Source organism: Scleropages formosus, chromosome 1 (genome assembly GCF_900964775.1).
Source record: "Scleropages formosus chromosome 1, fSclFor1.1, whole genome shotgun sequence".
Lineage (NCBI taxonomy): Eukaryota > Metazoa > Chordata > Actinopteri > Osteoglossiformes > Osteoglossidae > Scleropages > Scleropages formosus.
In genome coordinates this window covers 7,306,073-7,322,345 of record NC_041806.1, presented here as the reverse complement: position 1 = coordinate 7,322,345, position 16,273 = coordinate 7,306,073, and the positions used below count along the sequence as shown (strand labels likewise).

General features: G+C 43.7%; 1 protein-coding gene across 2 annotated transcripts in view; it reads right to left on the bottom strand.

Moving 5' to 3' along the window:
- Positions 1-8: 8 nt before the first annotated feature.
- Positions 9-16,273, bottom strand: part of LOC108930453 (collagen alpha-1(II) chain-like) — a 37,198-nt gene continuing 20,933 nt past the window's right edge. For both annotated transcript variants that reach the window (XM_018745692.2, XM_018745691.2), the window contains 30 exons: positions 15,466-15,564; positions 15,079-15,132; positions 14,712-14,810; positions 14,505-14,558; positions 14,287-14,340; positions 13,285-13,338; positions 12,200-12,253; positions 12,035-12,079; positions 11,792-11,890; positions 10,918-11,025; positions 10,718-10,771; positions 10,490-10,543; positions 10,347-10,400; positions 9,219-9,272; positions 8,594-8,701; positions 8,429-8,482; positions 8,088-8,141; positions 7,668-7,829; positions 7,082-7,189; positions 6,846-6,953; positions 6,541-6,594; positions 6,144-6,251; positions 5,611-5,664; positions 5,331-5,438; positions 4,816-4,869; positions 4,567-4,674; positions 4,019-4,304; positions 3,732-3,919; positions 3,307-3,549; positions 9-1,641 (listed from right to left, as the gene is read on the bottom strand). In XM_018745692.2, the coding sequence (XP_018601208.1) occupies positions 1,495-1,641; positions 3,307-3,549; positions 3,732-3,919; positions 4,019-4,304; positions 4,567-4,674; positions 4,816-4,869; positions 5,331-5,438; positions 5,611-5,664; positions 6,144-6,251; positions 6,541-6,594; positions 6,846-6,953; positions 7,082-7,189; positions 7,668-7,829; positions 8,088-8,141; positions 8,429-8,482; positions 8,594-8,701; positions 9,219-9,272; positions 10,347-10,400; positions 10,490-10,543; positions 10,718-10,771; positions 10,918-11,025; positions 11,792-11,890; positions 12,035-12,079; positions 12,200-12,253; positions 13,285-13,338; positions 14,287-14,340; positions 14,505-14,558; positions 14,712-14,810; positions 15,079-15,132; positions 15,466-15,564 (2,880 nt within the window). In that variant the 3' untranslated portion in view covers positions 9-1,494. The remainder of the gene's footprint in view (positions 1,642-3,306; positions 3,550-3,731; positions 3,920-4,018; positions 4,305-4,566; positions 4,675-4,815; positions 4,870-5,330; positions 5,439-5,610; positions 5,665-6,143; positions 6,252-6,540; positions 6,595-6,845; positions 6,954-7,081; positions 7,190-7,667; positions 7,830-8,087; positions 8,142-8,428; positions 8,483-8,593; positions 8,702-9,218; positions 9,273-10,346; positions 10,401-10,489; positions 10,544-10,717; positions 10,772-10,917; positions 11,026-11,791; positions 11,891-12,034; positions 12,080-12,199; positions 12,254-13,284; positions 13,339-14,286; positions 14,341-14,504; positions 14,559-14,711; positions 14,811-15,078; positions 15,133-15,465; positions 15,565-16,273) is intronic.

Genomic DNA, 16,273 nt, shown 5'->3' with positions numbered 1-16,273 from the left:
TGCAGCTGGTCCAAAAAGGTGAACGTAACACACTCCCAAGCAAAACGAATTCTGTTTTTTTTTTTTTCTTCCCCCCCCATAATGTCTTTGTCTGTGGGCAATGAAGTACCTGTAATGAGAGAATGAAAAATTGCAAAGAAATTTGATTCATATTATTCCTAATCCTTTTATACTGCGTATTTTTTGTCGAAAGATGGTGCGATCACCTCTCAAGGTCAGGTCGTGTGACGTAGGCGGGTTTGCGTTGTTTTGTAGCGTTAGTACGCAGCTAAAATGGACCGCAAATGCAAATATCACCAATCGTATCTTAGTGTCGCCTCCATGCAGACAACTTCCTGGGGAAGAATAAACTCAATGAAAAGGTGGCTTTGTTTCTCCTTTTATTTCCAATTTACATTAAACCACAACAAAAAAAAAACCATAATGTTCACAATAATATTTATAATAAAAATACACACTCCCACACACAGACACACCTTACCCTGGGTAAAACAGGGTGATAATTTGGGAGTAGTGTAGCCTACAACGGGCTCCTGTGGGGTAAGCCAGGATAGTGTGTTTTTGTGTAGCCAGTGAGATGGGGTGTCGTGGGCGGTTGGCGGGGACTCTTCTACACCACACCTGCGAAGATGGGGCTGCCAAGTGTCGGCGTCCCCCACATATTTATTTCCACGCTCAGCCGAGCAAGTCGTGTTTCAGCATCTGAGGTAGCTTTAAAAACCGCTTTTTGAGAATCAAAACGAAAACCGGAAAACAATATAATGGCATTTATTTAAAAAAAAATTGGGTGTTTCTTACAAGATGCATACTTTTATTGTGGGCAATTAATTGGAAGAAAGACATGGAAAAACCAAGACTGACAAGTACACATAAGTAAATATATACTAGTATGGTTGTTGAAAATACAGACTGTATTACAACAATAGCACCATTGTCATTTATCTTAACGAACAGCGGTTCTGATGCACCTTGTCTCAGTAGAATTAGGATGACCTGTACATTATTAATCGCTGGATACTTTTTTTTTTTTTTTTTTTTTTAGCTCTTTTTTGTGGGGGACTGGTGTATTTTAGTACTCTGATTTAACACACCCCCTTCTCACTGCACCGTTATCCCCAGAAATCAGATAATAAATAATCATCACTGTGTATTTTCGCTTTACTCCCATTTGTTCGTCTTGCTTGTTGCTTCTTCCTCGCAGCCGTCTGTCCTTACTGTCTGGAGGAGGTCTGCCCAGTGTGGGGCTGAAGGGTAAGGGAAGTACAAGTGGACTTCGGGACGTGGACTGGGCAGTTGGTGTTGTCTCACGCACAGTTGACTGCGCTGGTGCCATTCAGTGCAGATGTCCTAGAAGGCAACTTGAACAGTTCTTTCTTTTTTTTCTTTTTTTTTTTGGAAAAGTAATTTGATTTCTCTCTGCTGTCTTTTGGAGTGTGTGTTTTGGTTTCATTCTGGAGTTATTTTGTAGCTTCCGTTACTCTCTTTCGTCGATCTTTACAAGAAGCAGACGGGGCCGATGTCTGCTCCAAACTCCTGGGCTGCTCCTCCGATGTCCATGGGAGCAATGTCCACGATGGGAAGACGGGATGTCTTCTGTGATTTGTACTCAAATACAGTCTTGCCCCACTGCCCTGTGTGTTGCTGTGGAGAACAAGAAAATTTTGTAAGGAAATATTTTGCATAAATAGTAACAGCCATTACATAAGTCATCTTCAAACAATATTATTAAAAATTAATTATTTAAAAAAAATACTACTGAAATCTGTACTGAAGTACTTCTGGCAGACGCTGGCAGGAACTTATTTTGAGCCCTAATGATTAGAATATACAGGGGGTGTGGTGGTGCAGTGGGTTGAATTGGGTCCTGCTCTCCAGTGGGTCTGCGGTTCGAGTCCCGCTTGGGGTGCCTTGCGACGGACTGGCGTCCCGTCCTGGGTGTGACCCCCCCCCCGGCCTTACGCCCTGTGTTGCCGGGTTAGGCTCCGGTTCCCCGTGACCCCGTATGGGACGAGCGGTTCAGAAAATGTGTGTGTGATTAGAACATGTATCATAATATCAATCTGTTGGTATGAGTTGCCTTAAACAAAATACACGAGACCCTTTAAGTTCCCAGGAGGTCTGTGCATGGCCTCCCTGCGAAAATTGAATTACCATGATTAGCTTGTCATTACTCTGCAGAGGCTGTAAAGAAATTAGCAACTACAAAATTATAAATCTTTATCTGATTTTTGCTTTATTATTCTGCATTAATCGGTGTTCTAACAGGTCATCTGGTAGTGTAGTGATTACAGATGTTGCTTTTGGACCCAAAGGCTGCAGGTTTGAATCCCTCCTCCAGCTGTAGTACCCTTGAGCAAGGTCCTTACCCTAAATTGCTCCAGTAAAAATTACCCAGCTGTCCAAATGGGTAAACAAGTGTAGGCAGATTAACAGTACAAGTTGCTTTGGAGAAAAGCATCAGCTAAGAGAATAACTGTATTTATAATTTAAAGCAAAAGAAGTTCAAAAGCAAATGCGAGTTCGAAAAGCTTTAGGGATGCAAACAAATTCACGCGTCGTAATCTGCGTTCATCTCACTGTTGTCTCTTGCGTGTCCCTCAAGTTCTCCTTCCCTTTGTAGGACAGACGATTTCTCCTGCTACACCCTGAAGCTGTGCAATTCCCTTCCCAAGGATAGAGGTCCTCCTTCCCCAAGACCCTTTAAATACAGCTTTAAGACCTGGATTCAAATGTTTACAATTGCTTTCAAATAACACACCTGTCTGCTCCTTTTCCTCATCATTTGTTTTACTGCTATTTTGTCTTTGTATTATTTTTTGACTTTCATTCATCTCAATTTTATGATTTCTTAGTATGCTGATCACACACTTTCCTGGTAGTCAGAAGCCCATTTCAGAAGCACTGGGTGCAAAGCCAAGCATGGCACACCAGTCCATCGCAGGATAGCCACAATCAATCACATTACGGACAATTTAGAGACCCAGATTCACCTGAAACACACTTTTGGCCTGGAGGGTGCATGCCAGTTCCACACACACTGAGTTGGATTCGAACCTACGCTCGTACAATAGAGGCAGTGTGAGGTGACAGTGCTACTCGCTGTGCCACCCTTTAGTATGCTGCTCTTTATTAGTTTATCTTTGTTGATTTATTACTGTACAGCATATATTGTGTAAAGTGCTTTGAAAAGCTGCTCTTAAAGCAGCTAAAATGCTGTTTATTATTAATAATAATATTAGGCATGTGTATGTAGACCAGCAAACCTCCTCCTTCTGAGCAGGCAGCTCTTAAAATACCGAGACTCACCGAACAGCCATCCTCCAGCACATCGTAAGTGAAGCGACTGTTGCCCTCGGCACGGATCTCAACGTCATTGGAGCCCTGCAGCAGTAGAGCCTTCTTCAAGTTGCCACTTCCCCGATCAAGGTATGCCACGCTGTTGCGGCAGTGGTAGGTGATGTTCTGTGAGGCCTCATTAGACAGCAGTCGCAGGAACGTCATCTGGATCTCAGCACTTTGGGGTGGCAGACTGTTCCCGCCGTAGCTGAACTGCAGGGAGAGTCGGGGAGAGTTAGCGGCTTAAACCTGTAGGAGGCAACACTGCTCATATCGGTCAACTTTTGAATGGCAAAATATGAGCAAATATACAAGAGCGCTATGAGGCAACGTTGATGGAAAGGACCAGAATTACACCGCATGGCTCGTCCGGCTTTTTTTAAAGTTCTTATCACCTGGAAGCCTCCATTCATGGTTTCTCCAAACCACACGTGCTTGCGGTCCTTGCTCTTGGTGGACCACCAGTTCTTGCGTGGGATGGTGGCAGTGTTTGGGTAGACGCAAGTCTCCCCTGTCTCCAGGTTGCAGAAGACCTTCATGGCATCCATGGTGCACCCAAGGTTGGGGTCAATCCAGTAATTCCCTGGAAATGAGTTTGTTTCAGATTGTTAATGTACAACAGCACACGAGTGTCATTTTATGAAGGTTTGGTCTTCCCTGCAACCGCCCACTTCACACTCACCACTCTTCCAGCTGGGGTAGCTCAGTTTCAGGTCCCTGCAGGTGCGGGCTGGGTTTTTCCTAGTGCCATCTGGGCTAAGGATGTTCTCAATCTGACTGTTGATGGACTTGATGGTAGCATCAACCTCCACATCATGTTCCCTTAGTGAGGACGAGGAGTCATCCGCCCTCACGTACCGCAGGGGATCTGGGCCTTTCTCCTGGGAGAGGCCTGCGAAAGCAGACATATCGATGCCAGGCCCTGGTGGGCCAGGTGGACCAGGGGGGCCAGGAGGACCAGGAGGACCCTTAAAGAATGGATGGAGAAAGAGTGTTAGGATCAGTCACAGTAAGTGTTTTATTCATATATGCAGCAGGAGGGATCTTCAGCTGTTTTTTTTAGCTGAATTTAAAAAACTCATAGTAACTCATGTTATTCTCCAAACAGGCTGTTTTATTGTTCAATTTCCATGTCGGACATTCAGAGCAGGACAAGGGCAGCTATTTGGAGGGGGGTTTGGCCACTCCCAGCAGAATGCCAGAGTCATGAGAGGAAGGGTAGCTACTCACAGCAGCACCATTTTCTCCAGATCGACCACGAGGTCCAGAGGGACCCAGAAGACCAGGCTGTCCATTGGCTCCATCCTTTCCCCGGGCACCAGGTGGGCCGGCAGGTCCCTGAGGAACAAAATACGCAGAAGATCGTGACCTTCCCTGAACACTGACTTCTTCTGTATGTTAAAACAGTACACAAAACACAGATTGAAACATTATTTGTGGTTAAGTGGATCCATGCCGGTCCAACTCCCTTGAACTCACTCTGGGTCCACTAGGACCTGCAGGTCCAGTAACACCCTGATCACCAGCAGGACCCTGTGAAAATACAAGAGAGGCCACATAACTGCATGAACAGTAGTGTCATTATTTCAAAGCAAAAAGCAGCATTTGCACATAGTTTCCAGCAGTTTATAATGAAGACTATAAGTTAACAACACACACATCATCTGAAACCGCTTATCCCATGGCAACACAGGGCGCAAGGCTGGAGGGGGAGGGGACACACCCAGGATAGGATGCCAGTCTGTTGCAAAGCACCTCAAGTGGGACTTGAACCCCAGACCCACCAGAGAGCAGGACCCATTCAAACCCGCTGTGCCACCTTGCCCTCCGTACAAATAATTAATAGAACAAATCAGAGAGTTGCATATCACAAATAAATATGACAAAGGAGTATTCAGTCTTAATAAGAATATTTCTTTTACTCAGACACGTACACTATATATTCTACGGTAAAATGTGTAAGCGGGCCTGTGTAGGAGGTCAGCGTCACTTACGGGAGGTCCAGGAAGACCTTGCAGACCAGTGAAGCCTCTGTGTCCCTTCAGTCCTCTCTCACCCGTCTCTCCAGCCTCACCCTTGTCTCCACGTTGGCCTTGGGGTCCCTGGGAAATACAGTAGATGTCAAAAATGCTCAAGTCTACAGGATGCGGTTTACAGGCAGCACTCGATCATGATCAGTGTATGAGCTGTATATGTGGCTACGCCAGTACGTGAGTCATATAGGTCAGTGTAAGAGATGTAAAAGGTGGACAACATGCATGATAAAACACTCACAGCCATTCCTCTAGCCCCAGCTGGGCCAGAAGGTCCAGAAGGTCCTTGAGGTCCCTGTGATATTGTGAAAGACACAAAAATAAACAGCCATTACACATTATTAAACACAATACTGCACGGTAATGTGTGAAAAAAAAATTACATCCACATTTATTTTAAAATGTACTGTACACAAAATAAATATAATACATAATTTAGGACAGAACCGAGACCAACGAAATTCAAGCGTTTTAACTGATAATCATCTGTTACCGGGGTTAAATCCAGTCCTTTCAACCGTGACCTCGTTAAAAACAAAAGTTTCGTGCTTAGTTTAGCCAAAAATTTTAAATCATAGTTTATTCACTCGCTCTGCTGATTATTTGCACCTGTGCTAATAAAGCAGAGCGAGTGAATAAACTATGATTTAAAATTTTTGGCTTTGGCAAAAATAGTGACAATATAGAGAATTTAGTAGTTTCTCATAATATGTTAATTGACGAGGGATTATAAATGGGAATATTCCCATCTGATGTGCTGAAAGGGGCACTCACAGCCTCTCCTCTGTCTCCCTGTTTGCCCAGAGGGCCGACAGGACCGGGAGCTCCAGGTGCCCCAGGTGCTCCGGGGGCACCAGCAGGGCCTGTGTTCCCACGCTCACCCTGCAGGGGAGATATGCACATATTAGACTATAATAACACTACATTCTGAATGGTATTCAGGGTTTAGGCAACTTTACATCTATTTAAATTATGTGTCTTTCACACACACACACACACACACACACACACACACACACACCCAACACTTAGATCTGGCCAATGGAGCAGATGACCATGCCTCCCCCCAGTATGTTTCCTACATGGCTGCACATGATAAATGAAAATCTTAAAAAAAGATCTAATTGTGAACAACAGGAAGTAGGATTGAGGGGTGATGCGTGAATCTTACCTTGATACCAGTAGCTCCATCTCTCCCGGGAGGCCCATCTGAGCCAGGATTACCCTGTTTTGTCAAAGGGAGTATACAGTGAATTACCCATTCACTTATGTTGAAGGATTTTGCTGTCATTCCATTGATCAATGTATAGATATTTTTATTCTACATGTTTAAATGATTATATTCCAACTATACTTTTCTATTTCTATAAGTTGCTAGGTGTTGGTTTTATATGTTTGTAAGAATATACTGACTATTAAATGAGCTATTTATTCATGGTCAACTAAGTAGCACATAGCGTGTCCCTAAACTCTGACCTCACGCCCAGGCTCTCCAGCGGGTCCAGTCAGACCAGGTGGTCCCACTGGACCTGGGGGGCCACGTTCACCAGAACTGCCGGCACCACCTTGCTTTCCAGGCTCCCCCTGAAGAACGAGAGCAATCGCCATGATTAAAGACAAGAGTATCTCTGGTGCAGCACTGTTTTCAGTGTTTTAGTTCTGCAATTAACCGTTAAAGATCATTCAGTACAGGCACAAAAAAAAAGACTCACAGAAGGTCCAGGAAGACCAGGGAATCCTCTTTCACCTCGCTGTCCAGGAAGACCCACAATACCACGCTGTCCTGCCAGACCTTGGGGACCTGAGGGGCCCTCAGAACCCTAAAACAAATTATAGTTTGTGTGGGTAAACCTGGAGTTTCAGGAAGAGCTACACACACACACACATGCAGAAACTGCTCATCGTAAACCGGAGCCTAACCCGGCAACACAGAGCACAAGGCTGGAGGGAGAGGGGACACACCCAGGACGGGACGCCAGTCCATCACAAGGCACCCCAAGCAGGACTCAAACCCCAGACCTGCCAGAGAGCAGGACCCGGCCAAGCCTGCTGCACCACCACACCCCCGCTAGAGCTACTCTGAAAATCACATAATGGATCACGCAGTTGGTCATTAGGAGACACACAGTACATTTCTGCTAGAGTCATGTAAAAGAATAGATGAGTGGGTGAACATTGTAGAAGTTATTTTGGGAAATACAATCAAAAGAATAAGGCTAATATCTACCAATGTGGATGGAAGACAAATTGACCAGTGCTGCTCCAAACAACAAACTGGAAACGGAAGAGTAAACTCACGGGGGGACCGTCTACTCCAGGCTCTCCTTTCTCTCCAGGAGGACCAGCAGTTCCACGCAATCCAGGATCACCCGCTCTCCCTGGGAGCCCAGGATCTCCACGAATACCTTTAGGTCCGTCTTTGCCGGCAGGACCGGGAGGGCCAATCGGTCCAGGGTTACCCTGAAGCACAGCGCGGAGATATGGCAAGACGATCAATGAAGACGTCCAGGCGAAAGTGAAATTACCGGCAATCTTGCAGAACCCCTTGGTACTGTCTGTTATGTTTTTTGTGCACCACTAGGTTACGGATATTCACACAGAAAGTAAGAAATCTGGGACAGCGGGATAATTTGAGAACATAAATATCCACCCAGACCAGAGTGATGCACCATGAACAGCAGCATTAACTGAAAGTACAGATATCCACTAAGAGCTTACATTGGGGCCTGGTAGGCCAACTCTTCCAGCAGCTCCAGGGAAACCAGTGGTGCCCTAGAGGAAAAAATATCTGATTATGATGGGCAGAGCAGCCATGACACTGGTTCATTAGAATCTACCTGATTTATGAGCCAACTGCTCTCACGAATGTCCTATTACGTGTTTTTTACGAAAACATCGAAGAATGTACACTGATAAATAAGCGATGAGGAAATTCAGAATCGGAAATCGTTACATCGACGTAAAAGAGTTCATCTCCTCTAGAAAAGGGAATAAGGACAGTCAACTGTAGACACCATGACAGGAGTTTCATAAACGGCGGGGTAGATGATGTCACTCACCGGTGCACCTTGAGCACCGCGAGCACCCTTGAGTCCAGTAATGCCAGTGAGGCCCTGAAATAAAGGATAAACAGTCAATTAGTGTAATTGCAGCGTTACATTCATAAAATATGGAGAAATACACTTTGGTTTCCTCCCAGCAATGCACAGGACTTGGAGGCCCACCTGTGGTCCTGGGGCCCCTGAAGGACCCTGGGGGCCAGGAGCTCCAGCTTCTCCCTTCTGCCCAGCCTCTCCAGTCTCTCCCTTAGCTCCAGGCTGACCATCAGCACCCTGTTACGAACAGTACAAGACAACCTATTTCAGTAAAACATTTCACTGAATCCCTTTCACATACATTCACGCATCTACTTTCGAACAACTGGATTTTAGAGAATTCAATAAAGAAATTTCACATTTCTGCTGAAGACAGAAATCAAGAACTATTAAATAGGGTTATTATTACTGAGGGTATATTTTCGGAAATGATGTTTCAGCAGGGGGCTAGATGTCAGAGAATCAGCGCAAGTAAGAAACGGTCATCATCCCCAGGTTATTATTACCGAGAACAAATAGTGTTTTCTACTGCAGAAAAAATCAGAAACGCAACAACAATTTACTATAGTTACATGTGGGTATTAGTAAGCACCTGAGGAGGGTGGGCCTATCTAGCAAATTCAATTTCATTTCATTTTAGAATTTACTTTGTCTTTTTGATAGCATATGGCTGTACGACCTGCTGAGTAAAAAATGCGCTTCGACGCAAAGACATTAAACAATCACTGTGCGTAACCATCGTCATAACACTTACAGGAGGACCAGCGAAGCCAGCAGGACCTGGAGGTCCATTCTCCCCACGATCACCCTGACAAAGGGAGCAGAGGGGAGAGATAGCAGCTCAGCAAAAATACACACGCATCAATCTGATTCCTGGAACTCAGCTCTTTCTTGCAGCCCGATGGCACAGGGAGTAGTGCTGCTGTCTTATAGCGTTAAGGTGGTGCAAGAGGACATGGATTCGATCCCCACTCAGTCTGTGTGGAGTTGGCATGTTCTCCTCATGTCTGAGTGAGTTTCCTCTGGGTGCTCTGGTTTCCTCCCACAGTCCAAAGACATGCTGTTCAGGTTTCCCCATAGTGTGTGGGTGACAGAGAGTGTGTGTGTGTTCCACTGATGTATGGATGAGTGACCCATTGAAAGTAGTGTATCTAACAGTGTAAGTGACCTTGGTGAATAAGGTCTATGGGCTGATAACACTACATAGAGTTCATGGTAAATCATTTTGGAGAAAAGCATCTGCTAAATAAATAAATGTACATGCAGAGTCATACCACAGCTTATATAGAGTGTGTTATTACATGTTAATTAACTGACACCTTTGCCCAGGCTATCTACATTGTTAAGGTTGTACAACTACAAATTATAGTTACATACTTAGTTATTCAGCAGGGAGTTTTTACTAGAGCAACTCAAGGAGACTACCTTGTTCATCGGTACAACTGGGGAAGTTCAGAGGCCAAGGCAACATCTCTAACCACTACACTACCTGCTACTCATTGAGGACGTGCGTATTAAAACCCCTCGGTTGGAAAGCACAGCATGAAATGTTCCTGAACTTTTTTTCTGCAAAATCAGGATTTAGCACTGCAGTTTTCTCTATCTGGCCTCTCATAATTCAAGGCTGTGAAGACAGTGCCTCCGAAACTTTATTTCATTCTAACTTGACTGAAGCACAGGGTTAGATGACGGTGTCAATACTGTGCCAGCAATCGTTATTCCCATTAACATTTTATCAGATGCATTTTGGTTTTGTGCTAACAGTTAGTGTGTAAATGCTCTTTATGCATAAAAGATACTTCTCTAAATAAAGATGTGCAGGACATTTCCAGTCTCAAGGAATGTTTGTTCAGGTGAACAGACAGAGAAAGGAGATGCTTACAGGAGCACCACGAGCACCAGTAGAGCCAGGGGGTCCTGAAGGACCAGATTCACCCTGAGGAAGGAAAGAAGGAGAGTTAAATTAGCCAAACCGTGTCAAGCAACATGGAAACAACAAAATGTGGCATCGCAGCAATATCTCACCTTCAGGCCGTTCGGGCCAGCTGGACCAGGAGGACCAATGGGACCACTCAAACCCTGAGTATGATCAGACACAGGCGTGCAGGTTAAAACTGGTCACCATCCCTTCTTATCGTTCACGAATGTCATAACTGAATTATCAAAGATCAAAGGGAATTCACTGAAAAACAATAATTAAAGGTATTATTGAGAAGTCTTTGACCGTCACTGTGATAATGACAGGAGACCCACCCTTGCACCATCTTTCCCAGGAGCACCCTCAGTGCCCCTTTCACCATTGTCACCCTGTTGAAAACAAACACGCAAATTAGAGTTGGGAAACTATACTCATGTTTATAACAACATCTATGGCTAGTATAACAATCATAGGGATACATGTAAAGTGGTTATGGGAGAGATTTTATATAAGAGTAGGCATTGGTATTACTTACCCTGTCTCCCTTGGCTCCAGTAATGCCAGCAGCACCTCTTTCTCCAGGCATCCCTTGAAGGCCTGGGGGTCCTTGGGCACCAGAGGGTCCACCAGGACCAATAGCTCCCTGGAACGAAAGAAGCGTTGAGTATGGAGACAAGAGACTAATGCAGCAGCTATCAAAGGCTACTAACAGTTGAACTAGAATTTCCGTTGATTTTGTTTCTTCGGAGCCTGATGCAAAAATTATTTTGCTGCTAGAACATCCTGTTAAAGGGGGATATATGTTGGCAAAATGCCAGATGAATATATTAAAAAGATTCTTGGAACTACGCAAGCTAAATAACATAGACAAAGTTCTCCCAGACAAACTGGTATCTGTCAAACAGAACAAAGACGGCTCTTTCTGAGCAGGGGTAAACTTCCTCTTCCTTAGAATAATACAGGTCTGTCTTGGCCTTGAAGCAAATCCCAGAGGCACAGACCCACTTCTTCTAGCTTTACAGTCAATGTCAGATGCAAGGCTGCAGTTTATAAAAAAGTCACAAAACACCTGCCCAAATATCTGCAATAATCATGGAATAGGTCAACGATGCTCATCAAAAATAGGTGAATGCTATTGAAATGAGTGAATTTGTGCCCTCTAAAAAACATCTATGGGTTATGAAATTTTTTTTGAGTTTTTGTTCGTTTGTACCAGGCTTCCAACAGTGAACAAAGTTTTATATGAGTTTTTTTGTTTGCTTGTTTTGAATTTGTCTTTGTATTTACATTTTTTGGCAAGTTGAGGTGGTTCCTATCAATCCTGAAATACACTCTTCTGCTTATGAGATTGACTTTTTCAGGAATGAACTATACTTAAAACAACGTGTGGGCAGTGTGTTTGTGCTCACCTTGGGCCCATCAGTTCCTGGAGTACCGGGAAGACCACGGGGTCCCTGGAGACCTTGTGGACCAGCTCCTCCCCTCTCTCCTGGAAATCCTCGCTCACCCTATGGAGAAAGCGAAAGAAAGACCGGAAGACAAGGGTTGTTGAGAATGAGAAAAGTAAGGCATTGAAAATTTAGCATGAAAAATACGGGACCCTGTTTTGTGACCGAGACTATATTCTGAAAAAAACACAAAAGGATACTCACTCTGGGTCCAATAACGCCAGGTGCTCCACCCTCTCCAGGAAGACCCTACACAGGAACAGTGTTTTGAATAGATGGTCTTGTCAAGGACATCCCATGTTCATAATGTCCAGTGTGGACACAACTTTGACAAAACAGAGTACATAGCTGTGGTTACGGGTGTTTTACCTGTTCACCAGGCTTGCCTGCTTCACCTGGAGGGCCAGTAGGTCCGGGAAGACCCTGGAGAGAAGTTTAAAGACTGAAGGTTTTCTTCGCATAAATAATCCGAGACAATAAACCAGATTAGTACGGCATATGCCTCAGGATTCCAACCACAACAGGTCCTGAAGCAAAGGGCACTTTTTAAATCGCACACCGTAAAATATTCTGACAAATAATACGGGATTGCGCTGTGATTATTAATTGGAAATATTTGTTACGGCTATGCTGTTACACTGGAAGCCTGGATGGACAGAATGAGACAAATCATAGAACATATAACCTGTGTCTGAGGTATTGCAGCAGGCAGTGGATGTCAAGACAGCTAGCGAACAAGTTATGATATCAGCCTAGTGGGTCATCAACGTGTAATCGGAACAAAGACACAGAGCGATGCAGCTTGCATAAAAAAACCCTTTCTTCTACCTTAAATTTGCCATAAGTGTTTTATCAGACCCGAGCAGCAACAAACAGTGAGAGTTAAAAAGGCCAAACTAAAAAAGCCACTGCAAATTGTCCTTCCTAATGGACCGCGGTCCGGTTACTGTTGGCGACAATGCACCATTCTCAACAAAAGAGCAGACTGAACAATAACTAAGGTCAGACGCCAAACAGCCGAAATCCATGTTTGTCGTCTGTTACCTATTTTTATGATTGCTCGACGTTTATAATCTTGCTTTGGTTATCAGTTCAGCATAATGATTGTTGCCCATCCACTATTTTATTTTTCAGATTTTGTAGGAATTGTTAGTATTAATGTGTCTTTTCCTACCCCTGATAAGTGCAGCCACAGGCAATACTGTAAATAAAGTTTTCTTATATGAGGTGACACTGATTTTGCATGCTGGGAAATAAGCTTGGGGAATTTTTACATGGAGTTCATTACTGACGATTGATTTGGACGTATGGGTGGTTTGGCATTAATTCTAGTAAGTGAACATTGCAATCATTATTAAGCACTGGAGTGATATGTGTTCAGATGCTAGACTGCAGTTTTCTTAACCCGTGTATGGTTTAAAAGTAACTGTAGGCTAACAGGCAATGGCACTTACCTGGAAACCAGGAGAACCAGTCTGTCCTTGCTCTCCTCTCTCCCCAGCGGGCCCCTGTAAGAAAGACGCCCTGAAGTCAATAACGTGTCATGGAAACTTGTGCGCAATTACAAGATCGCTCATCGGCATGGGTCAACACAGCACATTTATGGAAGGTGGGAGGACCTTAGAAGAAACAACGCAACAACCCTATACAATCACTGAAAGAGATCGATAATTTACTGATGCACTTCTTATGCTGTTTAAAAATGAAGTGGCAGCAGGTTGATTAAAAATCTGAGTTACAGGCAAATAGAATAAGACATTCTGTCATCATCCTAAAACCACAATGAGTTGCCTTGCTGCAGGTGAATCTTTACTGCCCATTCTTCTGGAACTCCAGCTATGTTACTGTGTAGGGAGGTACATTCTCACATTTGCATTCATTCATAGGAAGCTTTTCTCCAAAGAAACTCACAATGTTAAGCTACTTTCAATTATTTTTCCATTTTATACAGCTGGGAAATTTTACTGGAGCAATACAGGGCCAGTACCTTGCTCAAGGGTATTACAACTGGAGGGGGGATTTGAACCTGTGGCTCCAAAGGCAGTGGCTCTAACCACTATGCTATGAGCTGCCCCCTCTTACTGCAATCAGTGTTCTTGAGGAATTTAATCATATGGTAGAGGTTTCCTTTTCTTGGTGGGAAAGATGTGTTCTTTTGTCACCCCTCTCTCCATAATTACACTTAACCAGTATGAAGTTTTAATAAAAACCAACATTACTGAAGTGTGCTGTATTGTAGTGTATCCAGCATTGTAAGGCATCAATTAAATACTAGTTAATCATAATAATAACTATTATCGGTAACAGTAAACTATGACCGTAGTCTAAAAATCGGAAGGTAAGAAAATGAGTACATTTTTAGAAGACAACTTGGACAGCAACTAAATTAAAGGGATTATTAGGGGAAAAGGGCAAGGCAATTAAAATATGACTTAGAGGATTATGGGTAAACTTACAACTGGGCCAATGGGTCCCACAGCTCCAGTTTCACCATCTTTACCAGGCAGACCCTGAGAAAAGAGGTGAGTGAGAACAATCAATGGAAAGGAACACAGGATGAGGCAGTTTTGGCAGAACACCTTTACTGCCCAGTCAGAGCTCCAGATTGTGAACTCTTAGATGCACTAGCGAAACCACTAGTGTTTAGACTAAAATGCCAAAGGAGTGAACATACTCTCAGGCCGGGGCTTCCAACAGGTCCCTTCTCTCCGGATTTTCCCGGCTCACCCTGACAGCAAACAGAAATCCGGTATAGTTACAGCAGCAACAGTCAGATGCAAAGATCTGAGCTTGAACACTTTTCCAGAACATTGCAATAAATTATGGCTGACCCATCAATAAGACCAAACTTAACACACAGTTTAATAAAGTTATAACTCACGTTGGCTCCTTTGGGTCCAGGGAAACCCATCACGCCAGGCTGACCGCGGGCCCCCAGTGGGCCAGGGGGTCCTGGGCGACCATCCTGACCTGCAGGCCCCTAAATTAGGCAGATAAGACACATTAAGCCAATTTTATACACTGCAGCTCGGGATGTGACTGGGGGATGCCAGCCAGCAAAGCGCATCTTACTTGGAGGCTCCTGAATACTTTGAGCTATAACAAGACAGGCAAGGGATAAGATCCCGAAGACTCAGTAAAGATTCTTATCCAGGCATGTCGGTTATATTATGTCTACGTATATATGTTGTGACTTTCTTATAAAAATCTAGCAACACCCGCTATTGATACCTGACTCTCATACTCACAACGGGGCCAACTTTTCCCTGAAGACCAGGATCACCGGGACGACCAGTTAGGCCCTTCAGAGAAAAGAAAACACTGTTAAGGTTAATCATGGTACAGATGCAGTGCACAGCATCGCTTTACTAATGTATAGCGCTTTGATGACCAAAGAAAATGCTTGTTATGACTACAAACGTATACAGAGGAACGCGCTACATCGGTGATTCTTTATTCGGTACATTAGTCAGATATTAGAAGAGACTTGTCCTATGATGAAATACTGTAATCTGAAGAGAAGTTCATGACAGTAAGAGAGGTACTAAAAAGATTCATCAGAGAAACTATTACTTGCATAGGTGTTATCAGAGTTACCCTATCATATAAAATTGGACGTGGGGAAGATTGCTCACTCTGGCACCAGGAAGACCAGGCTCTCCAGGACGGCCTGGGTCACCGTTCGGACCCTTTGGACCCAGAGTACCAGGAACTCCACGTTCGCCGGGTGCACCCTGTGGAAGGGAAACAGAGAGCAGTGTGAAGACAGCAGGGATTTTCTGATGACCCCCATGTTGACACTGGCATGAATTAAACTGAATTTCATGCGTGTTGAAGTCTGGTAGTGTACTGTGGCGTCACAAAAGAATTAATAGTGTGATAATTCACGACATTAAAAAAGCAAATAAATATTGCATTAAATAAATTAGAAACATATAAATATATTAATAAAAATCAAATAAATATTAAAAAAAGAAAATTGCACAGAATACCATTCTGTGCCCACAGTACTAGAACTTAATTTTTCACAATATTATGAAGATAATAATAAAGCACATTGTCAGTTTGTCAGATGAAAAGCAGGGCAGTTTCCCTTGACCTTTGATTAAAAATTTTGTGGGTTTTTTTTGTTTTAATAGAAGCAAGTCAATGAGTTCTCTTGAGGTTATGTGACAGTTGCATCTTAAACGTAAGAAAGATGCTTCCAATATAGACAGTGCTCTTCAGTACAGTACTGCACAGACGGTTCAAGGCGCTGAAATCATTGTCTTTCATAATGGTAATGAAGGAATGAACGTGAAGGCATATGAATTAAGGGCTGGTCAAACTCCATCCAATCATAAGCATGAAACGTATATTAATTCTTTCCCCTTTCTGACATGACAGCTGTCGTATTGGACTGAGAAAAACCCTCAATTTCCAGTGCAAGATTTTTCTTTTTAT